The sequence below is a fragment of the Aspergillus karnatakaensis genome (assembly GCF_047715665.1).
Source record: "Aspergillus karnatakaensis strain CBS 102800 unplaced genomic scaffold BJY04scaffold_69, whole genome shotgun sequence".
Classification (NCBI taxonomy): Eukaryota; Fungi; Ascomycota; class Eurotiomycetes; order Eurotiales; family Aspergillaceae; genus Aspergillus; species Aspergillus karnatakaensis.
This window is the reverse complement of record NW_027395781.1, coordinates 55,810-78,975: the sequence shown is the minus strand read 5'-3', so window position 1 is coordinate 78,975 and position 23,166 is coordinate 55,810. Positions and strand designations below refer to the sequence as shown.

At 50.7% G+C, this 23,166-nt stretch overlaps 12 protein-coding genes across 12 annotated transcripts; 5 read left to right on the top strand and 7 right to left on the bottom strand.

Annotated features, from left to right (window-relative positions):
* Positions 1-204: 204 nt before the first annotated feature.
* On the top strand, positions 205-928 carry BJY04DRAFT_223216 (uncharacterized protein; the record flags this gene model as incomplete). Its single annotated transcript, XM_073717629.1, has 3 exons — positions 205-664; positions 750-807; positions 865-928. The coding sequence occupies 3 exons, from the start codon at positions 205-207 to the stop codon at positions 926-928; spliced, it is 582 nt and encodes a 193-aa protein (XP_073566094.1).
* A 734-nt stretch (positions 929-1,662) lies between these two features.
* On the bottom strand, positions 1,663-6,590 carry BJY04DRAFT_231744 (ASST-domain-containing protein; the record flags this gene model as incomplete). Its single annotated transcript, XM_073719610.1, has 9 exons — positions 1,663-2,317; positions 2,369-2,652; positions 2,697-2,878; positions 2,925-3,678; positions 4,437-4,705; positions 4,752-6,140; positions 6,176-6,233; positions 6,288-6,416; positions 6,477-6,590. The coding sequence occupies 9 exons, from the start codon at positions 6,588-6,590 to the stop codon at positions 1,663-1,665; spliced, it is 3,834 nt and encodes a 1,277-aa protein (XP_073566093.1).
* A 1,816-nt stretch (positions 6,591-8,406) lies between these two features.
* Positions 8,407-10,160, bottom strand: BJY04DRAFT_200195 (sulfotransferase family protein). Its single transcript, XM_073712891.1, has 3 exons — positions 9,634-10,160; positions 9,405-9,577; positions 8,407-9,356 (listed from the first exon to the last, which is right to left on the bottom strand). The coding sequence occupies exons 1-3, from the start codon at positions 9,776-9,778 to the stop codon at positions 8,817-8,819; spliced, it is 858 nt and encodes a 285-aa protein (XP_073566092.1). The 5' UTR covers positions 9,779-10,160; the 3' UTR covers positions 8,407-8,816.
* Positions 10,161-12,175: 2,015 nt separating this feature from the next.
* BJY04DRAFT_200190 (AP-2 complex subunit sigma) lies at positions 12,176-13,383 on the bottom strand. The gene is made up of 5 exons (XM_073712890.1): positions 13,293-13,383; positions 13,195-13,234; positions 13,102-13,131; positions 12,775-13,005; positions 12,176-12,687 (listed from the first exon to the last, which is right to left on the bottom strand). Exons 1-5 carry the CDS (start codon positions 13,325-13,327, stop codon positions 12,586-12,588), a joined length of 438 nt encoding a protein of 145 aa, XP_073566091.1. The 5' UTR covers positions 13,328-13,383; the 3' UTR covers positions 12,176-12,585.
* BJY04DRAFT_143680 (uncharacterized protein) lies at positions 13,381-14,670 on the top strand. The gene is made up of 2 exons (XM_073708732.1): positions 13,381-14,457; positions 14,531-14,670. The coding sequence occupies exons 1-2, from the start codon at positions 13,891-13,893 to the stop codon at positions 14,579-14,581; spliced, it is 618 nt and encodes a 205-aa protein (XP_073566089.1). The 5' UTR covers positions 13,381-13,890; the 3' UTR covers positions 14,582-14,670.
* BJY04DRAFT_200189 (uncharacterized protein) lies at positions 13,385-13,702 on the bottom strand (the record flags this gene model as incomplete). Its single annotated transcript, XM_073712889.1, has 1 exon — positions 13,385-13,702. One exon carries the CDS (start codon positions 13,697-13,699, stop codon positions 13,511-13,513), a length of 189 nt encoding a protein of 62 aa, XP_073566090.1. The 3' UTR covers positions 13,385-13,510.
* On the bottom strand, positions 14,530-15,752 carry dph5 (diphthine synthase; the record flags this gene model as incomplete). The annotated part of the gene is made up of 3 exons (XM_073719609.1): positions 14,530-15,357; positions 15,414-15,538; positions 15,618-15,752. The coding sequence occupies 3 exons, from the start codon at positions 15,750-15,752 to the stop codon at positions 14,760-14,762; spliced, it is 858 nt and encodes a 285-aa protein (XP_073566088.1). The 3' UTR covers positions 14,530-14,759.
* A 166-nt stretch (positions 15,753-15,918) lies between these two features.
* On the top strand, positions 15,919-18,232 carry BJY04DRAFT_200185 (transcriptional regulator SPT3). Its single transcript, XM_073712888.1, has 4 exons — positions 15,919-16,074; positions 16,603-16,692; positions 16,745-17,581; positions 17,636-18,232. The coding sequence occupies exons 1-4, from the start codon at positions 16,030-16,032 to the stop codon at positions 17,639-17,641; spliced, it is 978 nt and encodes a 325-aa protein (XP_073566087.1). The 5' UTR covers positions 15,919-16,029; the 3' UTR covers positions 17,642-18,232.
* A 19-nt stretch (positions 18,233-18,251) lies between these two features.
* BJY04DRAFT_200181 (uncharacterized protein) lies at positions 18,252-18,825 on the top strand. The gene is made up of 3 exons (XM_073712887.1): positions 18,252-18,413; positions 18,461-18,686; positions 18,737-18,825. Exons 1-2 carry the CDS (start codon positions 18,355-18,357, stop codon positions 18,624-18,626), a joined length of 225 nt encoding a protein of 74 aa, XP_073566086.1. The 5' UTR covers positions 18,252-18,354; the 3' UTR covers positions 18,627-18,686; positions 18,737-18,825.
* A 180-nt stretch (positions 18,826-19,005) lies between these two features.
* On the top strand, positions 19,006-21,461 carry BJY04DRAFT_200180 (uncharacterized protein). The gene is made up of 4 exons (XM_073712886.1): positions 19,006-19,990; positions 20,049-20,466; positions 20,522-20,810; positions 20,869-21,461. Exons 1-4 carry the CDS (start codon positions 19,033-19,035, stop codon positions 21,274-21,276), a joined length of 2,073 nt encoding a protein of 690 aa, XP_073566085.1. The 5' UTR covers positions 19,006-19,032; the 3' UTR covers positions 21,277-21,461.
* BJY04DRAFT_200179 (uncharacterized protein) lies at positions 21,462-22,387 on the bottom strand. Its single transcript, XM_073712885.1, has one exon. It carries the CDS (start codon positions 22,172-22,174, stop codon positions 21,557-21,559), a length of 618 nt encoding a protein of 205 aa, XP_073566084.1. The 5' UTR covers positions 22,175-22,387; the 3' UTR covers positions 21,462-21,556.
* A 67-nt stretch (positions 22,388-22,454) lies between these two features.
* On the bottom strand, positions 22,455-23,048 carry BJY04DRAFT_200177 (regulator of Vps4 activity in the MVB pathway-domain-containing protein; the record flags this gene model as incomplete). Its single annotated transcript, XM_073712884.1, has 2 exons — positions 22,977-23,048; positions 22,455-22,765 (listed from the first exon to the last, which is right to left on the bottom strand). Coding segments are annotated over exons 1-2 (305 nt in total), but the record flags the coding sequence as incomplete, so codon positions are not given.
* Positions 23,049-23,166: the final 118 nt, after the last annotated feature.

Below are 23,166 nucleotides of genomic sequence, written 5' to 3'. Positions count from 1 at the left end.
AGCTCCATCAGCCTCCGGGGAACTGGAATAGGTAGCATTTAGCACTGCATGCACTGCCCTGCGGCTCCGCGCAACCAGCTCATCTGCATTACTTGGTCCCTTTATATAAACAGCCACAACGGCCCCGCAACATCATAACGCTATCTCCCTGTTTTGTCATAATTTTGGTGTCGCAATCACCACAAAATTAGGTACCTAACAAACATGGCTTCATCACCAACAACAACAACCACAAGCACAACAACACCAAGCACCCCGCCTCAACCAGCACCCACACACTTCCGCCTCATGGCCCTCCCCACAGAACTCCACCTCCAAATAACCCCCTACCTCACCTACCCAGACGCCCTAGCCCTAAAACACACGTGCCGCCACTTCTACACCCTCACCTACACAGGCGTGCACCTCAAAGTCGACTGGCTGGTCGAGCGCTTCGAGCGCAAGCTCGAGTGTCCGATGGAGAAGTGCTCGTTCCGCACCGACGAGGCATTCTGCAACTGGCGGATTCGACGGATTATGGAGCGCCGACGACGGCATCTGGAGTGTCCGAGACGGAAGCATGGGTGTTTGGTTATTGAGGGGCGGACTTGTCAGATGGATCTTGTGCCCGGGTGGTTGAAGAGGAGGGGGAGGGGGAGGGTGCTTTTGGCTTTGGGGTGGGAGGGTTTGTTTTCCCTTTACCTTTTTTTTTCTTTTTACTGGATTGCTGGTAGGAAGAGTATGGAAGAGGTGCTGACGAAAGTGTGTAGTTCTCATCAACGGGCTGATTGTGCTTGTCATGCAGCTGCTCCGGGTTCTGTGTCAGAGGTTTGCTTTGCTATATCCCCTTCCATGAAAGAAGCGCTCGCTGACGAAGATATCTAGATATGTCTCTTTAGATAACCCAGGGCAGTCGGCTCCGGGTACGGCCCATGGCCTAAATGCATAGAAAGTCATAGACGACATCCCCCAACCACCACAACCTTCAAAACACTCCGAGACCCGATCTCACTGCGCAGCTGGCCTGGGCTTGAGACATCCATCGTATCTACCTTTTCAACTTGTCATCCAGGCGTCTATTTATTTCTGAGCACAGCTAGCTGCACTGAGCATATTTGATTGGGAGAGATTCCCCAGTCCGCTTTATGATTTTGCACGACGCTATATCTCTGCATTTTTATCTATACCGTTACGAGGTATAGAACCTTAATACTTAATATATACCCAGCTTAATGATATACCTTTTACTTTTTGACATCTAAAAGGGGTATCATGAGTTCTGTTGTCTTTGCTAGGTGCATGTACTCGGGACTGGCCCTCCTCTTATATGTATAATTCTTTTTTCCAATGACATGCAGGCCCTGACTAATATGAAACAATCAACAATAGAGGTATAATACGAATGCAACCCACTAAAGCAAAGCAGAAAAAAAAAAAAAAAAAAAAAAAAAAAAAAAAAAAAAAAAAAAAAAAAAAAAAAAAAAAAGACAAGACATAAGAATAGAATAACCAAAAGACATGACCGCCTCTAAGAAACACCAGCAATGCACAATGTACACCCCATTTCCATTCCATTCATGTGCTTAGCATCCTCCAGCTGTACAGACCCTGTACCACAACAGTCGAATCCAGAGCATAACCTTACCAGTGACCGCTCTTCCACTCATTCATTTATCCAATCACTCATTCCTCCTCCTCCCCAGGAAGGAAAACCTCATGCCCACTCCCCTCATAAACAAACACTGCAGCTACACACCCGGCAACACTAACAGCACTCACAATCCACCACGCAAACCCCACCATGCCAATCTCAAGCCCATACCCATACCAAGCGCCCGCAAAAACAGGTCCGATGGTCCGAAACGCCGACGAGACAGACTGGCCAATCCCATGGATTGTGCCGAGCACAGAAGGATGCGGGGAACAGTTATTAAGTAGGATAATCGAGGTTGGGAGGGTGAATGTCCTCGCTGTTACTTGCAAAAACAGCACGATGACGATGGAGAACCACACCCAGCCGCCATTTGCTTGACCGGGTGGTGGGACGGTTGAGGGCGCGAGAGCAATATACGGGGCGAATGCGTATGCGACGGGGAAGAGGGTGAGGAAGTACTGGTAGGACTTTGCGGTTCCGAGGCGGGAGTTGATGGATGGGTAGATTGTGAATTGGAGGAGCATGCCGATGACGCCGAGGATGGCGGTTGCGAAGCCGACGCTTTGCGGGAGCATGCCGAGGCCGCCGGTGAAGATGAAGGGGAGGTGTTGGGTTGGTGATGTTGGGGATGCGGGGTCGTAGCGGGGTGTTGAGAGGAATAGGAGCCAGAGGTTGTTGAATGCGCTGCTATGGGTTAGTGGTGTTGACAGTTGAAGTTACATGGGGTTGACGTACCCCATTTGGAAATCGAAGAAAGCTTGGGCGAGAAGCGTGCAGAGGACGTTCTTGGTCCAGATGCGACGGAAGGGGAGGGTGCGGGTGTGTTTTCTGGATTTGGCGGCTTTCTCTTCGAGCTCGAATGTCTCGGCTCCTAGGAGGGGGCCGGATTCTTCATGGTCGGCGAAGGGTAGGCGTGAGTATAGAGGTGAGGATGAGGGAATGATTGCTCTAACGGCACGGCCAGCGAGTCGTAGAGTGAAGACCCTGAGACCAGGCTTTCCTTTGCATGCTTCCAGGGTCTGCATCTATTAGTATGATCCGGACACGGATGGAGAAGTCTGACCTCTTCAAGACCAAGCGCAACGCAACCAGCACAGAACGTGAGGAAAATAAAATTAGCCAGCATAGGCAGCGCATAAGGATATTCCATGAGCCACTGTACCCCCTTCTCACCTCCAAACGAAGAGTTCGGACCAAACAAGGCAGGATAGCTCCTAACAGGGTCAGAGAGCATACCACCCATAACTATATCCGTTAGATGTGAGCACATCGATGTACTGAAGACACATACCAGGCCCAAAAAGCGCCGCAATATTAAACCCAATCGGCAAGATTAAGAAAGCTCGAGAATGATACTTCTTCTCCTTGACATTCTCCGCAATCATCGTCCGGATGATTCCCACCGTCCCATTAATGGCGCCACCAAACGACCGCCAGAACACGGCCTGCGCGAAGGAAGTCGCAAAGGCAACGCCGAGACAAGAGACGGCCGTTCCTATCAGGCCTACAAGAAGGACAAATTTGCGTCCACCCCACTCGGCATCAGCAACCCGGCCCCATGGGATAGCCGTCGCAAACTGCGCAGCGGTAAAGGCGCCTTGCAAAATACCGGCCTGCGTTGAGACATCAGAGTCGGAAAGGCTGTTGTCGAATGATTTGAGCTGATAAAACATGTACGCCTGCAACGAGGCTATCTGCAGAAAGTCAAAGACCCGACACAGACCGAGTAGAGCTAGCTGCTTCTTCTGAGGTAAAGACATCCAAGTCACGGGGCCCGGCCGCCGCGGAGGTGATGTCTCGATAGCCTCGAAGCTCGGCATCTGTGATTGGGTTTGGGAGCGTGAGCGAATATGTCTGCTCTCGGTCCAATCGAGAGAGGTATTTCTCAGCGCCATGGCGTCGTCTTCGTGCCCTGAAGAGCCCTCGGAGACGTGAGAGAGAGAGACGGATTCCCCGCGCCGGTGGTTAAAGTCGGAAGAAGATTCTCCGGCTTGGTCACGACCAGATGCCCAGGAAATCTTGCGGGAGTGGTTTGCATTCCGGCTCTTGGGGTTTTGAATAGTTGGAGAAGCAAGAGAAGAAGAAGGCTGGTTATTGTTTGGTGAAACAGAAAGAGCCGGTTGGCGACTGGATCCAGTCATGGCCGGGTGTTTGGCGTTAGGCGTCCCCAGTAAACGTCAGCAGGTGAAAGAGTGGAATACGGATATCTGATCCGATAACAATCGTATTAATAGCGGTTTTAAGAATAATAGAGAATGAAAAGACCAAGAACCTTGGAACAATTAACTAAAGAGAGGCTGAGGGTTGTAAGAAGAGTTATAGAATGGAAGACTGGAAGAAGGCAGTTGACAGCACGATCAGCAATGAAATTGCTCATTCAAGCCACAATCACCTACTCTATGAACGTCTTTCGCTGACTCTAGAGTAAAAAGCCATTTCTCGTTTACTTGGGATTAACTGCATAAATTAGAAAACGAGTTAGCGCCAGGCTTGCGACGCCATCCCCAATAGTCCCCACCTGTACCGTACCTAGTATTTGCATTACAGACCCACCTGATATCGCCTGGCTCTTGGGGATCTTCATCATCCCATGCGTGGCAAGTTTCAGCCTTTCTTCACACTCTGCACCTTGGAAGGCTGATAGGGTCCGTCAATGTGGCTGTGGCTGATCTGCTCGAGTGATTGTCTTCTTGTTTCTTACATATACCTGCACACTAGGAGTAGAAATAGAAAATATAGTAGTATATGTTGATGATCTATACGCAAATCTATATACCAAAATCGATTGCTATACCTAACTCACCCGTCGCCCATCACGGGCTAATTCATTCTCTGTTAGAGGAAAGTACCGTGCTGGCTCTGTAGTCCTCGTCGTCCACCGGCGCAAACTCCACCAGGGAGGGATCGAAACTCCAAACGAACCTTTCGGCTCACTGAGCCCGTTCAAACGCTCGGACGATGCTCGACTTTGAAGTTTCGAGAGCTGGTGTTTCAGATAAATCCTAAGTACAGCGTAGATTCCAGCTACGGTGACGAGAATGCCTAGAATAGGTGCGAGCCAGCTCGCTCGAGCTAGCTTGGTTAGCTTTGTGACTGCTTGGTGTAATGTTGTACTCACTGTGCGTTTTCTTCATTGTATTCGGCTTATTCTCAGATACAGAAGGCCAGGACTCTCCCCAGGTGAGATGCGCACCGGGATTGTCCGAGTCTACCCAAGGAACAGTGTTGATACCGGCTTCTGGGATATATGCCTTGGCATCTTCTTCACCGGGGAGACCGTATGCTTGTGTATTCTCGCAACTCGTGTCCCCACAGTAAGCCTGAATAGCAGGGGAAGGGGTGAAAGTGAACTGCTCGCGTGACTTGCCCAGCACGTTATCTTGCTCATCAATCGCCTCGGCGTATGCCCAGCGGTAGAATTTAGATGCAGTATAGGAAGTCTCGAAACCGTCTTTTCGTATCTGATTAAGAAGCGTATAGTTGCCCGTGGAGTTATTCGTGCCATAGAGTCGCCAATATTTGACCCGGGTAGCGCCATTCCAGCTGACATAGAAGGTTGTGGGCGAAGACTCATCGCTGGACTTTGAATAAGTCCATAAAGCTGGGATGTCCGTAGGGTTACCCTCCCATTGGAACTTTTGGGCACGATAGTTCATGATTCTATCTCTGTCGATGTAGCCCCAAAGGAGCAAATTGCCCTCTGAATCGTGTTCCGAGACGTAAGCGTTGTTTCCCCAGCCCATGAACACGTTTCCATTCGGCAGCGTCTGCATGTTGCCTTGACTAGAACTGATCATGTCGTGGTTCTGTGGCGCGTATTCGTGCAACTGTGTGGCCGTTCTGTCAATGTGGTCGATGAGAACAGTAATACCGGACGAATAATCATGCGTCTTGTTGAATCCGTTGAATCCGTTGTTGTAAAGTGTAAGCAAAGTATGAGTCGTATTCTCCATCAGCCACCGTGCATCATGCTGCTGTGAGAAGCTGAAGTTGATGTTCGTAAAGGAGGGCTCAGCACCGTGTAGTCGCCAGATGATAGAGCCATCTTTTCCGGAGATCTTATAGATTGCACATGTATGGCGCGAGGAGATAAGATAGTCTCCATCTGCATTCTTGTCGACAGAGTTGATATGGAAGTAATCCCAAGGGGAGCGCGGCTCGAATCCGGTGCCAGAGGTATCCGTGTGGCCAGGGTATGTGTAGCTAACGGATGGATCGACGTGGTCCAGTGATCTCCACTCGAACAGCACCTTGCTCGTTTCCACATCAACCTCCTGGAATACACTCTCCATTACCCAGCCCATGCCCCCTTTAACATTCCACATGCTCATATCGAACTGCCGCTGCTGGTAGACTGTCATCAGCGCTGTCTTTCCGTCGTTAATGAGCTTGAACTCATGCATGTCGCTTGCTGCCATGCCGCCGCCTGGAACCACAGTCTTGACGATGTGGTAATGGCTATCCATGATAACGCCATGACCTCTGCAGTAACCTTTTTGCTGAACGCCTTGGAAGAAGCACAAGTGGTCCGCTCCTTTATACTGGCACACGTGCATGCCATGAGCATTGCCAGGCCCGGAATTGCCCCAGCCGCTCCATACTAGGTTCTAGGGTTGTTAACGGTGCCGGCAATGAGGCTCAAAGCAGAACATACCCCATCGTTGTCATAGATGTATGGACCTGAGTTGTCTGCCTCATATGGACCGAGGAAGATGTAGCCGGGCTGCAGCTTGTCTGGAATTCGATGTTCAAAGGTGAAGATTGGGGAGTAGAGATCGGGGCGCTTCAAGCTTAGGTATTAGCAATCATCATGGGTCAGTCACGGAGCAGAGCTGTAGCTCACCGATTTGAAAACAGCATCAACCTCCGCTGCTGCTTTCGGTAAACTACACAAGATAACGAACAATGCGCAGAAGACCGAAAGTCGAGCACAGAATAATCGGCTAGAGACCCCCATAGGAGTGACAATAAGAAAACCCATAGAGCCTCCACATGACCTGGACGGCTCGTCAAATATTGAGGCTTGTGAATAGAGCAATGATATCGTCAAAAGACAAAACCACAGCGCCCATAAATTGAACTGAAAAAGACCACTCCAGCCGGCGCCGGCATCTCCCAACCGCCAAACCCAGCTTCATCTATCTCATCCATGCTCAAAGCGCTTAATGCAGCAGCGATACTGTCTCAAGCATCGGATGATGGACCTCGTCGGCGGCCTCGTCAACATGTTCGCAAGCATACGAATCACCTAGCCGCACGGCTGCCCCACTCTGTGATGGAAACTCTGGTTGCTTCGAACAAGTGATCCAGTGGCAACTGTGATTGGCTCTGCAGGGGTATCTGATGCATCCTCCACCTTGTGCATTGGCGCTAGCTAGCCGGGAGCAGTTGTATCATGCGTGGCTGAGGAATGGAGCGAGATTGTTGTTTCCTCGATTTGGGAAAAGAGTGGGTGGGAGTGCTGGATTGGCTCGACGCTGAATCCTTTTAGTAGAGGATGCTGAGGAGCCTCGTAAACAGAGCTTAAGCTCGCAAGAGCGACAACGAATCGTGTCGCTGAATTGACGTACAATCTGGCTTCTACTACAAAATTCGTCGCGTTAGCTCGGTCCAGTGTCCCACCCAGCCAAAAAAGAACACTAACCGTGGGCCTTTCTGGCAGACACATGGCCAAGGTTGCCGGGCCGCGTCAACCGAAGAACACCCGCTGCGTCGTCACTTTCCACGATAGTACGTAGACATCTGACTCGTCTAACCATGCGAAGTCATCGGAATTCACTGGCTCCGAGAGTGTTCGTTGCGGCAGGATGGGGAAGATTGGCTACGAGAAAACGGCAATGCCAAGAAATGGCTTTGAATTGTAATCTCCGGCTCGAATGGATACTGAAGAGGGGTACTTATTTCTCACCAGCTCTAGAATCTTGGACGAGTGAGATGACTACAAGGATTCTGTTGGCGTTCACGGACACGATACCGAGGGTGCCATGAGGCTGCTCAGTGCTGAGGTCACATCTATAGTATCTTGGAGATAGACGTATAGCCATATCAGATCGCCCAACGATCTTGAGTCATGCATACCTGTTATGCGTCTGGCTTATTCTTGGTGATTGGCATGCAGTTTTCGAGTGACAAGGTTGTACTACGTTGTACCCTTGGTAGCAGGTTCGAGTTTGGAGTGCTGGTTGATTCTCCTTCAATAAACCTATCTATTTCTCCGTATCCATGGATCTATGAGTATATTGCGGCGCAAGCATACCATTCATTCTATTTGTGCCTGCAGCAGGCTTTCATCCATCACCCTCAGCTTCTGCTCAGGCAGCGCTTGCAACTGTACATCGCATTCCATCCCACATATATTATAGTTCAATACAGACTTCCACCAAAGACAAAGATGGCAGCATCATTCATCAGAGCCAGCCAGAGTCACTCTCAAGCTATCCATCAAATAGGAGTCAACCCTTGCGAGAAACAACAATAGTGACACTCTCACTCTCAATTGCACGCTTACGCCAAGCCACCGCGCCCCTACGGTAGCCCTGTAAGGCGCAAACCTGTCGGTGGCTGCCGTGCAGGTCTTCGTGCATCTCACGGCGCACCTGTCTTAGCCAAGATCTCGGCTGATGTGCCTCTACAAGCCATGGACTAGGCCTGCACGGCGTAAAGCGGGGTTGTTGGCGACACGGTGTACGTACAGTACGAACGTAGGCCAAGATGTAAGTTGCTAGAAGACTTGAAGGAATACGAGGTAAAGGCACTTGAGATTGAGGTTTTTGCAGTTTTCACTTTAATATACTATGTAGGGTCGGACCTATACTAAATGTAGGTACGAACTCTGGGCTCCGTCGGAACTAACAAAACCTCCCACTGTCTCGGATGTAAGATGAAGCCACCCAGTCCAAACCTAGTAAGCCGTAAGGAAAACTTTAGGAGAAAGCACGAGGCAGTCGAGTAATGTACACCCCTGACCAGAACAAGGCGCTAACAGATAAAGAATGCGAAGTCATTGACAGACAAGTTTTGAGTGATATTATCGACTGCTCTGGGTGTGAAAGAGAAAAGAAATAGGAAATAAAGATCCCAGCGATAGTGGTATAAACAGTGCTAAAACATGGCCACGTCCAGCGCAGACCAAGAGTCGAAGAGCAAGGGAGAGAAAAAGCGAGATTCAAAGAAAGTAGTCACTTCACCGCGAGAACCGCTTAAAGGCCTGAGTAGCCACAAATCCAGCAGCAATAATAGCCGCCCCGGTTGTGACAGCCTGCAGCGCAGCATTCGCCATCTGCCGCCTGTTACGGCCACGGCAGCGCTTGAAGAAATCGGCCATGTCGTTCCCCCGTGGGAACTGGGTCTCCGGCACTTCCTCACCGAGGAACTCGCAGAGAGGCCCCCAGCCATCGCTGATCTTGTACTCGAGCAGGTTCTCTGGAGGGACGAGGCTGCGGACTTCTGCGACGTGGTCTTCGTAGACTTGCTTGCCTTGGTTAGGAAAGTCGCCGCGGAAGAAGGTCTCGAAGAATTTGTTGAGCATGGGGTAGTACATGCTAGCGGCCCAGCTGAAGTTGGAGACGAAGCGGTGCTCGGGGTCGGAGACGCGCCAGTGGACGGTTTTCATGACGGATGCGTGCCATGAGTCGACATCGCGCGTGGTGAGGATGACTTTTGCGTTGGGGTATGCTTCGATCAGTTCCTTTGCAAAGGCGCAGGCGGGCCAATCGCAGACGGCCTGACAAAGTTAGTTATATGGCTTGTAAGATGGGAGAGAAGGTCTTACCTGGCACTCTCCTAGAAGCTGGTCCCACTCCTTGCGGCCGAATTCACCAACGCCGTCGTACTTCGCAGCGAGGGCATCGTGCCACATCAGGCAGTCTGGAGGGTTCTCCATACTGGCAGACATCATGTGATAGCACTTGAGGTAACCAAGGCGTTCTAGGGCAATGCGGAGCGCTGGTGTAGGATCTTGGGTTAGCCATGTATAGACTCGCACCCGGGCCTGGACATACAAGCTGTTCCTGTTCTTCCGACACCCAGAGCTAGCACCTTCATTGGGACTGTGCGGTGGCATTGCCGCCTGTCGATATTGGTGTCATTGGTGAAGATGTCGGTGGCGGGCTGCGGAGCCAGATTATCAGAGTAGGTCAAAGACATGTTGGTTCTTGATCAAGGATTGTCCTGTGCGGGTATAACGAGGGTATAGTTGGACAAAGTCGACAGCTCAAACGAATGGAAGAACGACTGGAATAGTACCCCGTACTGTGAGCAGAAAACAGTACACAGGGAACAAGACAATGTAAATAACTGAAGAAGCGAAAGGAGACTGGGTAGATCAGCGATAATAAAAGACTTGGATCCCTCGATAAGTCATCATCTCAATGCTGTACTTTTAGGAGCTAGCGCTGTAAAGTATGAATGAGTGGCGTTGCAGATGCGTAAGTGTATGATAATTTAGTATATTTCTGAAAATAACACTAAGCCGAAAGCCATGAGATGAAGCCCAAGAACTAGAAGCAGCCAATCTTCATGTGGCAACACTTGGGGACCCGAAAGCCTGGATTTGCAAGCCGGGTGTCGCAAGACGGACTGCTGGATCTTCACCATTACTCGACAATCACTTTCTTGTAACGATGCCTGTCGGGACGCGACAACCCCTGCTGCTCATGATCGTCAGTGCGTTTCGTCCTCTGGTTCTTCAATCCAAAATTGACCGAGCGAGTATGCGCAAGTAGGATGCTGTTCTCTTCTGCTGACGAGGTTGGAAACGCCATGCATAACTCACATATAGCTTGCAAAAAACCAGAATGTCAGTGCAATAAACCCAACGAGTACTGTATGGCTAGCCGAGATTGCTGGTCGCTGGCCATAACTGTAAAGTCTGACGCTTGAGCCCACATCTCTGCAACGCAAGCTTGTGAGTGGCCTCAGGCCGCGGGAGAAAAAGCGGCGCCATGGATGGGGGTGAGTGCCAAGACAGCCCCCGGCAGCGACTCCCACAGATCGGCCGCGTAGCCTCGCAAATGCAATTCTGGAAGCGCCAGGGCCATGTTATCCACCATCAATCTTGCACTGACGCGTACATTTGCTGTAGTCATGCATCAGAAAGGGCTCTGAAACGAAGCTCTCCACCGTAGAGCGACAAAGCTCGAAGCAGCATCCAGATGATCCAACTTAACTCGCTTCCCCCGAACATCTGATCGTCATCTTCGTCACAGGAAAGTATCGTCGTTGCTCATCGCCGTGTCAAATCCATCCTCGATAAAGTCGAGTGGGCCCGTTTGATTATCGTTATTTTCATGACCAGGGCTGAATTCACTTGTAACTGGAAAAGTAACTTTAGCGACAGCGACCTGCGGAGATTGTGGTTGAATCAGCCGCTCTCCGCAAGACTCGTCATGGCTTCGTTGATACGCGGCCGGCCACAAAAGAAAGGCGAAAATAGGTGCTAGCTTGGTGATGGCATTGGCGAGTTCGTACTCATTGCTCACCTCTTCATTCACAAGTTTCTCTCGAATATTGTATGCGAATCAACAACCGACCGTAAGAACGACCTTGACACCTCGTGTTGGACGCTAGTATTGAAGATAATCAGAATATCAAAAGTGGTCCGGACCCCGCTTGGACGCAATCCTTGGAACCGCCGACGTATTCAGGGGTAACTTTCTCACAATAATGGTGGCAAGTGTTGTTACTCGGTCAGGCTAAGCTGTGATTGCTGGAAAGGCCAGGATTCGAGACGGCTGTATGGAAGGATTCGTAGTCAGTTCATTTCTCTGATACTTTTCGTCCTCGTGCATGCAAAGTTGACCGTTGAGCGGCGTGGATGATCAAACGCCAAGGCGGCTTATCAAAAAGACCTTTGCGAGGACAGGATCCAACAGATTGCAATCTCCTGAAGATCATCAATTGGCCCTTGTTCCCGTTTCAAGAGGCCGATTATCACTGTGGTTGGCAAGGCAAGGTTTCCGTGACGGTCTTCTGAAGAGACAATTCATTGTTGGGTCAAGGTCGCGTGTGTGGCAGAACCTCAGCGTAAGGGGTTCACGTTTCCCTCGCAAGCCCCGTGCATGTGCTGCGGCGTAAGACGTTCCTGGTTTCTGGCGTCCGGTAGTTTCTGACTCAGGCGTAGGTGTTGGCGGCAGTTGTTTGATTCGGTTCAGTTTCCAGGCTCAGTGTCTCGGCATGGTGGTGACTGTAAGCAATCGCTCGTGAGTTGGTTCAAATCCATAAAGCACTGTGACAATTGTATCAACTGTAGCAAGCATAGCAATTAGAAAAGCAACTCATTCAAACTCAAAGGAAGACCAGAAGTAAATGAGCGCTGAGGTGCTTTTAAACTATGGTGCCAAGCGATGTTGTGATGCTTTCGCAATCGTTCCTCGCGATCACCTCACTTCCACTAAATCCACTCGGGAATAAGGCGACCAATATTTCGATTCAGGGTCCCTCCAACTGAGCTTCTTTTGACCACAGGTCTCCAGCTGTGATTTGGGCTTTAAATTGCACCATCGATCGATCGGCCAGGTACCGAAGCTTTTAGGGCTGCAGCAGTGCAGAGGTATGGAGACGCCATTGCAGCTTTTTGAAGCTTGTCTGAGACACGGCGGAAAATGTCGGCTGCCAGGCTCCAGGCAGCACCATTTGCAGTTCTGTACAGTGTCTGAGAATCGATTGTGCCTGTCGATGCTCTACTGAGGAATCTCATTGTCCTGATTCGACCGTTTAATCGCGCATCTTCAGCGGGTGGAACAGACTCTTTGATTATGATATGGTAACTTCGAAAGAGGGTATTGATAATCGCAGATAATGAGAATGCGAAAGGGCATTTGAAATGATCAAAAGAAAACTCCTGTAACTCCAGCGATTACCATAGCCAATGGTCACTCATGCAAGACCCAAATATGCAGGGCGTGGTCAAACACCACTCAGTTCAAACTCATGACCAGTCCAGCTCGAGCTCGTTACTCCAGCTTATCCAAATGCTCCAGCCTTGTCAACACAACCTGTTTGCTCGTCTCTTCGATTTCACCCGCAAGGAAGACCTCGTCTAGGATTGCGTATACCTGTGCAGAAGAATCACATCATTAGCCCATTGTGCTCAGATCTAAACCAGGGCCACACATCTCCCGGGCACAACTCAATATGCGTACCTTGTAAAAGTTGAATACCAAGTCCAGCTCGCACACGTTGCCGAAGAACTGATCCAATACCTCGACGAAGAAATGGATCGCCTCCAGGTATGCCAGCTCGTTATCCGTCGCGTCGACGCACGCACAAAAGAATAGACCCGCGTATCTTCGGTATACAATCTTCGTACTCCGTTTAAACTCGACAAAGTTCGATTGGTATTTCTGATCTCGTGGAGCGACCAGGCGATGGACCTATGGAAATTAAGTCAATCCTCCGCAATCGTAATGGTCCTCCGCAGTTATAGGGGCAGCGGGGGGCGGAATCGCAAGGAGCGGGCCACGACGAACCTCTCCTTTGAGCTTCACTTTCTCCTCATCCTATAAACAAAAAAAGCTGCGGTCAGTTTGATCAAGTTATAGCTGGAGCTCAAGATAACTTACGCTGTACGGCGCATACCACTTCGCAAGTCGGGTCTTGCCCCTGTTCGTCAAGTCAGCAGGGGAAGCTTCAGCGGTTCAGCAGAAGCAGACAAACTCACTGACGATTCTGAACAATAATAAACGAAAGAACCATCTTGAATGATGGGCCCGCGATGCTCCGTGCGAGATCCACGGAGGAATGCAGCTCCCCTCGTGGAAGCTGGCAGTTAACTCCGCAATGCGGGTAATTGCGTGATACTGCCAGCTGCCACCGCCCTCAACGTTTTTCAACCTGTCACTCTATAGTTGGGAACACTACCGAAGATTAATGCAGGGTCTAGGCCTCTACACATATGCATTGCTGTGGCATATTCTCCGGGTAGATTCTGGCTTTAAAACAATATAAATGTACCAGGTGTCCAGCCGTGCCATAGTAAACCCAAAAGAAGGTTAAATATAGTTTGACAGAACGCCAAGGACCGTTGTGCCGATGAGGATCAAAGCAACACCATCCACTCGATTCCATCGGTTCCGCAGTACAACTGCACCTGCAGACCCGACCCCAACTCCCAAGATTCCCATACGAGGAGACTGTGCGCCACAGCATGCTCAAATCCAACCCCCTCCCGAGTATAATATGATCTCTCAGGAAATCATCTGGGCTTCTGCACCCTCCATTTCAAGCTCCAGCTCCCTCCTGTCTTTCTCCACATTACCATGCCGGTCTACATGCTCTACGGCTTCCGATGGCCCCGGACGGGATTCACGGGGATACGAGTCTACATCGTGCTACACAACCTAGAAGACGCCACGGCCGAGTACGTCCAGAACACGCTTACGAACAAGCTCCTCCTCGAATCGTTTAGGAAGACCGAACCCGGAATCATCGCGAACCTCCCCGAATTGCGCTTTGTGGAACAATATGACCCCGAAGATGAGAGTGATGAGGCTGTCAGCAAGCCTTATGCTTATGTTGGCGCGAAAGTGATTAGTATACCCGAGGAAGGAGCGTCGAATGCTGGGAGCGTTTGGAGTGCGGATATGTTTCAGGAAAATCCGTTGGATGCGGCGAGTGCGAAGGCGTTGACGGAGTTTCGAGATAAGTACGCGCCTGGAGAGAGGATTGGGTGGTGGATTGTATATAATGGGGATCCGGAACGGTATTTTCCCCACGAGGATGAAGACGACATTATGGAGGAAGATGATCAGTATGATGATGAGTATGATCGTGATGAATATTCAAGTGAGGCGCCTTCAGCGCCATCGGTGCCCTCAACGCCAACGGTGAGTTTGGTCTTCTCCCTCGTGAACCACTATTATCGGTTGGCGATAACTAATATGGGGTTTCATCATACAGATTCGACTACCCGAGACATTAACCCGGTTCTTTGGCAAAAGGTCATCATGATGGAATGACGGATATATGGAAATTTACGAATGATGAACAGCAAACAAAAGGTCAAGGTGATTTTCGCAATATGTCGGTTTCCGGTGTCTGTGGGAGTCCTAGCTCGATATGTCAGGCTGCACTGGGCGGGAATCTGTATTTTTATGTTCTATAGCGTTGCTTATTTTGTTTACCAAAATCAACTGGAGCCGTATCCCCCTTTCTGCCAAGCCGCGTCGAACGTCGCCTCATCCACAGCGAACTGCCGGATGTAATCCTTTTCCAGGTCGTGTGCTCGTCGGCCCAGCAAAACCAGACTGTGCAGTGGCCGGCCCATCTCGACCTGGCTCAATTCCTGCAGTGTCCCTGCGACCAACTTCTGGTCTGCAGCGCCGACACGAGCAGCTCCCACGGCAAGGCTATCTGGTCCGAACACGCCTCCCTGCCGTTCCTCCTCGGTTTCCAGCATCTGACCGGCGCACTGCGCGACTGTCATGTACCTCGGTGGTTCGTAGATCAGGCGCCCCCTGGCCATGTTCTCCAACGATTGCTCCTTGACCTTAATATCCAAGAGGACAAGCGTGTGTAATCCGATGTCCACGTTCTCCTTAACTCGGTCGTAGTATGAGGATGGCTTCCACGTCTCTGTGAAGAAAACCATGCTGACTGTTTGACCGAAGTTGTATAGCTGTAGACCTGTGCAGCCGATTCCGGACATGATTGATGCGTTCGGAATAACCTTGGATTCAATGCCGAGTTCGCGCGCGCGGAGGACGAGGTCGGTGTGCGTGGTGGCTCTGTAGATGTATGTCAGAACAGGTATCCCAATGCTACTGCCTTCATAAAAGCGCACCCAAATGGATCGCCGACCACAAGGAAGGCTACATCGACTTTGTCGGCATCAGCGAGGATGTCATCGCTACCGGTCTCGACGAGCTCTCGGTCGGCTTCAATGACAGGGCGCCCATAGAATGTTTCCTACTGAAGAGATCAATCATTAGTTAAGGCGGAGAACAAAATCGCAAAGCGGGGATGCCATCATCGCTGGGAATCTTACTAGCTTCTCTTTATCGACAAGCAGGATCGCGGTGTATGCTTCGAGGTAGACTCGCTCGGCCTTCTTCACCACTTCAAGGCCGCGGACCGTAATGTCCGTCTCATCTGCAAGGCCCAAGCCCACGAGATAAAGCATTTTGTCTGTGAATGGTGAGAATCAGGGCAATGGTTATTGTAAAAAGTTTCCAGATACCCCACTAGTGAATGGCTGCATCTTGCGGAACACGGATAAAAGATGATCCCGATAGGGCACCTGCATGGAGGCTTGGGTTCAACACCATCCCCGTTCCTTAACTATATCATAAGTCTAGAGATAGAATTTACTATCTTCCTGAACTTATGTGATCTTTTCTCTAGAGTCTTGTGTTTTGTTTGATAGAAACTGTCCGGATTTTCGTCCTAGATTTGTTAAAATGTCGTCTGATCGTGCGCCCAAGTACAGGCAGGAAATCCAGCAGGTAAGCGAACCTTTTCTTTGCTTGTTGTGTTGGTGTCTCCGTCAAGCTTTGAGAAATTGTCTGGGAGAGAAGGAATGAGCATTTAAAGGGTATGGAGAGCTTTGTTCAGTAGGATGATGTGTTCCTCAAGCATCGCCCGCTGGCTCAGCCCTGGTATGAGACACCATTGTCTTGTTATCCCATGTGTTCTTCCTCTAGCTTCACGACCTTGTTTCCGAGCTTGATCCTTGTTCTGGGTCCTTGTTCTGGGATGAAAACATGGTCTACCAAGGATCTTCCGTGGCCTACCAGGAGAGTGAACCTACTGGTTCAGAGGCAGATACCGGACACTCGTCGGACGATGAGATGGACCTGTCTGCGGACAGTGCGCTTCCGGGAGGCTCGAGTTATGGGACTGAGCTTACCCAGACCGAAGACTCCCTGGTCGAAGACCCGCAGGTTGGGCCTAAAGTCGAAGCCTCGGAGGAGGAGGAGGAAGCGGAAAGCAAGGAGATGTTCGCCGTCAAACTTACTAACTTTTTCCGTCAGATGATGTTTGTCTCTGGGGAAACCGCCGAGCCCTCTGTTGAAACTACTACTCTTATTGAGGATATTGTGCGACAGCAGGTCGTCGAGATTGTACGGCCCTAACCTCGATTTTTGTTCCCTTAGCCACTAACAAATAATGTAGCTCGCTCGCAGCACAGCCTTGGCCACTCGTCGTGGAGTCCGATCTATCTCTACGGATGATCTTATCTTTCTGATTCGCCATGACAAGGCCAAAGTGTCCCGCTTGAAGACCTTCCTCTCATGGAAGGATGTCCGCAAAAACGTGAAAGACTCTGACGACAAGGGTGGCGGTGATGCAGCTGACTTTGCGGGAGCCGACGACCCTATGGCTAGTGGCGTCGTTGCAGGGCCTCAAGACGTTGCCTCCAAGCCTAAGAACAAGAGGGCTCGCGTTGGACTTGCGTGGGATGTCAACAGCTTTTACTCCGTGCAAGTTCCGGAAAGGGACGACGAGGAAGACGAAGAGGAGGAAGAACAGAATTACGCAACTCTCCAGCGTCTTGCCGCCGCAGACGAGCGAACCAAGCACATGACTCGAGAGGAATATGTTTTCTGGTCTGAATGCCGACAGGCATCTTTTACTTACCGCAAGAGCAAGCGCTTCAGAGAATGGGCAGGGTTTGGAATTGTTACTGAATCTAAGCCCAACGACGATATTGTCGACATCCTCGGCTTTTTGACCTTTGAAATCGTGCAGACCCTCACTGAGGAAGCACTCAAGGTCAAGGAACGTGAAGACCGCGAGAAGAATCGCCGCGGAGGTGCCGAAAATGGAGCGGAAGATACCAAGAAGCGCAAGCGCGAGACTGGACTTTTCGATCCTCCTGAGGAAGGCCGTACTCCAGTCGAGCCCAGGCACGTGCGCGAAGCATATCGCAAGCTGCAGGCCACTCCGAACAGGAACACCGCCATGCTCCTCCACAACGGCCGCTTGCCCACGAAGATGCCCATCAGACTGGTAAGTGGCCTCTTTCGCCGTGGTTGATAGCGAGCTAACCATTAACTTCCTTAGATTTGATTTTTCAGGAGCATCGACTTGAATTTCATGCATGGGAGTTTACGGAGTCAACTACGATACCCAAATCCTCACGAGTATACGACCTAAATCAGCGCGAGGTTCTCTTTCTAGTTTTAGGAAATCGGCGTTTTATGGAATAATCTTTTCGTCCTAGGCAGTATTAACTGGAACGTCATCCTAATTCTGTCAATCCCACAAATAACGAACATTAATTGAACATGGTTTATAACTTCAGTTGGCTACATATGAGGTCTAGATCATGACAGTTCTGGCTCTGTTTGGTACATGAGGTAAAGCTTATCACCGGGCTCGGTATGGTAGTGGGCTCCTTCTCTCACCAAACTCCCCACCAAACATGCAATCTTAAGAGACGGGCTGAACCCTCCTCAGAGATGGGCGCATTCACGCATTGAGCCATCAAACTATCTATCCAATGACCATTAGCTTTCTTTTGACGCCTTCGTTGCTCTCACTCCCCGGGTCTCTCTCTCCTCAACGCACTCCATCCTTCCACCCTGCGCGATCACCAACTTCACACATCATTAGCCCCATCAGTCTCACTGTTGTCCGCAATGAAGCTTTATCTACTGCTTTTTATATCTCTCTTCGTCATCAGCATCGCTGCAGTCCCAACAACCCTCGACGACGAAATCGGTGAGCACTTAAACCCTCATCGACTACCACCAGACTAGTACTGAACGGTACAGACTTACATGCTCGTCGCATTGACAGTGAGGCCAAGAATACTACAGGCCCCGTGGGGAAAGGCCCAGTGAGTTTTACTGCCACTATGCTGCCTATCTACTAACACTTGTAAAGGACAAGAAGCCAGGCAATGGCACACACAATGACCCAGACCGTGACAAGAATTGGGACCGGTGCAAGCGCCCCTGCCGTTACAAGACAGACTGCTGTCCCGGCGACACCTGCGTGCTCTCTCGCTGCCTCCGACCTCAAAAAGACATTCCCTGATGCGCCATGTTAAGAAGCTCCTTCGAGACAGCTGATAGAAGGTTGATGGGGTGTCTTTTCCGCGCTGGATTATGTATGTCTTGCTTCATCCTCATGGTATGCTTGGACTAAGAAGTGGCATGGCCTGGTCTAGGCGGATGGTGACATGGAAGTAAAGAAGCTGGGAGTTTTGCTTATGGATTCGCCTGTACTTTCTTACTTGCTTTTAGACAGTCTGAAATTATCCCAAGTAATGTTTGAGAAAGCGTTTGTGTCGATTGAGTAGTTGTAGTTGGGGAAGTCGCCATCAAGAGAATGCCGAACGCCGAACTCCGAACTCCGGATGCTTACCTGCATGCAACACCCCTCCCAGCTCCAACCATCCGTCTAACCTTCATTTTTTCTGCACTCTATGTACGTCCCTGGTGGCTCTTGATGATATGAGCTCGCGCCGGCGCAATGGCCAGCCAGCCTCTTGTGAACCTTGCCGGAAAGACAAGGTGCGCTGTGACCATGGTCTCCCTGTCTGCGCACGATGCCAGAAGCGGGATACAGCGAGTCGATGTTATTATCACCCGGCTCCCTTGACACAGGGAGGAAGCCTTTCGCTATCTCGCTCGAAGTTCCGACGGCCCTCGGTTCCAGCAAAGCAACGGACCCAGAGCGAGGCGCAGAGACTAGTCTCACTTACGCCGTCGTCTATTGAAACTCCAATCCAGAGTCCAAGAACAGACCAATCTCTTCCACAAGTCTACTTTGGTCCTACAAGCTTCGTATCCGCATTTGCCGATGGCTTGGAGACTGCCTCTTCGCCGTCCAACCGTACCTCCCAGCCCTCATGCGATGGGAACTACGTTTTACCTCCGTACTGGGTGTCAGAGACCTCAAAAGTATTGGCCCTTCTGACTGAGTACACTACAATTGAACAGCTTGTGCTCAGCTTCTACGAAGTCACTCAAGCCGCCAATGTTCCTACTTTTTTCATCAACAAGTTCGTGGCCGGTATGCAAGGCATCATAGAACAAGGGGAGACGACGGACTCATTACATCAGAAGACCACGGAGATACTGAAGAAGACGGCACCGAGGTTTCAAGTACCATCTGACATCAAGGCTAAGGACTTTCATAAGCTGGTAACGCGCTCAGAGCTACGTTTAGAAATAATCGGCATTGTGTTGAGTATCGCTGCTCGAGCCAGCTTTTTCGGGTTTGCCAGCGATCGATTCCCAGGGTCTGCTAAAGCTTCCTCTGCAGCTCGCATAGACTTTGCTCGGGTCATGTTGGCGGCAAGCGAAACAGTCATACAGGTTTGCAAGATGCTCACCCCCGTAAATGACTTGATGGTCTGGCTTTTATATGAGAATTGGATAGTGGCCTGTATGGTTGATGGAGACTCTAGTAAGCCCAGATTTCCTCATGCTACTGCAGAAGAAGGCTAATGTAACCCGCTTATCAGGCTCTTCTCGATGGCACCGAGTTGGAGAGTTGTCCAACTACGTCTTTGAATTAGGCTTGCATCGCGACCGTCAAGACGACGGAATTGCCACGTTCCTGCGAGAGATACGACGGAGGTCTTACGCAGGCCTATACCATGCAGATAAGAATATTGCAACATTTTTTGGCCGTCCACCACGCGTTTCCTGGCGGTATTCAGACACCAAGCCTCCTCTGGATATCAGCGAGGATGCTATGTTAGGTGATGAGGAAGAGCTTGAGCGAGCCTTGAACAATCTAGATAGTGGGGGCTGGAGTGTCGATGCGGCTTTCCATCGAGCCTCCTGGTATCGACTTCGATTTTTTATGGGCAAGATTCGAGAACAAATACTCGAGCTATCAGTGGGACCCCCAGGTCCTGAGAGTGCGAAAAAGTTGAGGTAATCCTCTGCATCGATACTGCTTTAGCTATACCTGTACTAATGTCATCTTTAGAGAGACTGCTGTTCGCTGCACTGAGACCTGGGAGGCTATACCATCACATCTACGCTACTCGCCCGAACGCTTCAGCGACGACCTTCCTTTACCTATTCGCCTCATGTTACTTCAGGTATACTTTCAATACCTTTATAGCATGTTCCTCATTCAAAGGCTTCTAGCACAGCACGACCCAGCGGCAGAGCCAGAATTAATCGACATAAGTTCACAAATCTTATCTATAGTCCTATTAGTGGGCAGACAGCAAGAGCCGAACATAGATGTCCAGCGCGATTTCAACACCGTCGTAAGTTATCTCACCAGGCACTGTGTATACCCGTTGTCTAACACGCAGGGCAACGCAGATCGTGTTATATGGCTTCTCCAGCGCCAGCGTCCTCCTCAAAGCCCTTCAAGCCCAAGTCCGCACCTGTCAATCTGTTTCCTACACTGTCTCTAGAGCTGAACTCATCCGCAACCTTAGTGTCTTTGTTTCGCAACTTGAACCTATGGCCCGACCATCTGCATCGAACATCAACCACACGCTATTCGACCGCGCAAGCAAGATGTTTACCGCCATCCTTGATGAAGTCTTGGAGTCCCCTCTACCGGTCTCTTCTTCCACTAGTGGGGCGCAGGATGTTGGATTCGGTGTGGAGACTGGAAGTTTGGTCACAGTTGGTGAGGATTGGAATAGCTCTTGGGCGGCCGATGGGATGGATTTCCTGGATACGTTGAACTTTGACCTTGTGTTTGATCAGTGGGTGTTTTGATCCCAGCCCCATTGTGCAGTCGATGGCTTGTTGGGGTTTATTTATCTACCATCTCATGTAACATTAACAGACATGGGTCCCGAGCGCTCCGGCCACCCAGTACGGAGTATAATCCATAAGTTCCACAAAAAAATAGGCAGAAGTGCGCAAGAGCCATACGGAAAGAATATTATCCAGACTCAAAATGCATGCATAATATAGCCATGAACAGCCATAACCCATCGTATCTCATGAATAACATATGTACATAGTAACTGTCGACCCCTAACCCAACACGAGCCTACCGCTTCAGCGCTGCAAACCTTCTCGACAGCTCATCCACTTCCGGAATACCACTCTTATCCCTACTCCTGTTCGCCGGGCTCGGACTCCCAACTTCCTTCCCACTATCACTAGGGCCGGGCACCTTAACCCTGGGATTGGGGTTATCCGACCTCGGTCCCGGCGGCGCAACACTAACAGGACTTTTCCCGGCTGCCTGAGCATTGAATCCCCGTGGCGGCGTTGCGCGTGTAAGCTCTGCTGTCTCGGAGGCCCGACGGATGAGCTTCGACGCCCTTTCATCCCCGTCTCCCCCATCACCCTTCCCATTCTCATCACCATCACCATCAACACCCGCATTCCGAATCGCGTCCTCAACAATGAAATCAACCTCGCTCTGGAACTCCCCAAGATCTCCATCTCCATCTTCCTCATCTCCGTCATCCAATCCACCCCAGGGAACTTTGTAGGCTCTCGCAATCTCCTTGAGATAGCTCTCAACGAGCTCTTTGCTCGGCGGGCGCACACTAAGCCCCTTCAATAATCGTTCAGGCACTTTCACGTCCGCGAGTTTATTCTCCGACGCCAGCGTCATGAAGTCCTTTCCGTAGCGGTCGGTCAATAATGAGCGGAGCATAGTCAGCTCGCGCACTTCGGAGGGGAAGCGAGACCAGGCGTAGAATATCGAGACAGAGGCTTCGTCGAGGGCCGGGTCGAGGTAGAAGGATTCCGTGCCTCCCAGGTCTGCAGTTGTGGTATCATCAGTTGTTCCAGGTGTCAGAGAAGTCGTCGATTCGGCGGCAGTTGTGGCTGCGGGTTGCGTCGATGTCGGTACTGAGCTCTTCACCCCCCAAAACCCGAAAAATCCCCCCTTCTTACCCTCCCCACCCTTCTGCACCTGTCCCTGCCCAGCCTCAACCCTCCCCAGCCGAACCATCTCTTCCCTAACCCTCAATTTCACGCTCTTCCCGGCCTCCCCAAACCCCAGCTGATCCAGGACGCCCGCTCTTGCAAGCAAAAGCTCGCAGTAGAGCTCGACCATCTCCATTACCTCGATTGCGATGTCTGTGGCGATGACATTTTCGACGCGGATGCGCGCGGACGCGTCGCGGTTGTTTTCGAGGAGTTGCGCGAGCTCGCGGCGCTGGATTACGGAGGAGGCGGTGGATTTTTTTTGTAGGAGGCGCAGGCGGGGGATTAGGAGGTGGAGGGTTGAGGTTAGTTTTGCCTTTGGATAAGTGGCTTTTGTTAGTGGTTATGTTGTTGGTTGTTGGAATTGGAAGGTGCCTGGTGAAGGGGTGTTGGGGGTGTTGGGGGAAGGGGTGCGGGGTTGTGGTGTTGGTGGGTTGATGGGGATGGGAATGGGGATGTTGCGGGGGAGAGTGGAGGAGGGAGAGATTGGAGATATGGAAATTCGGGCTGAAAGGGGAGGTACATACTGTCTGTGGTGTAGGAGGCATTTTGCGCGGTCGTATGTACAGAGTAATAGGTAGGAAGGTAGAAAGTGGAGGATTCGTGGAATTGAGTTGCGACAGATGACGATGGCAGGCAGATAAGATAGATTTACCTCTGCCTCAGGCACCACTATTTACTCTATGTAACGAGAATATTCCACCTGCCAATGACCAG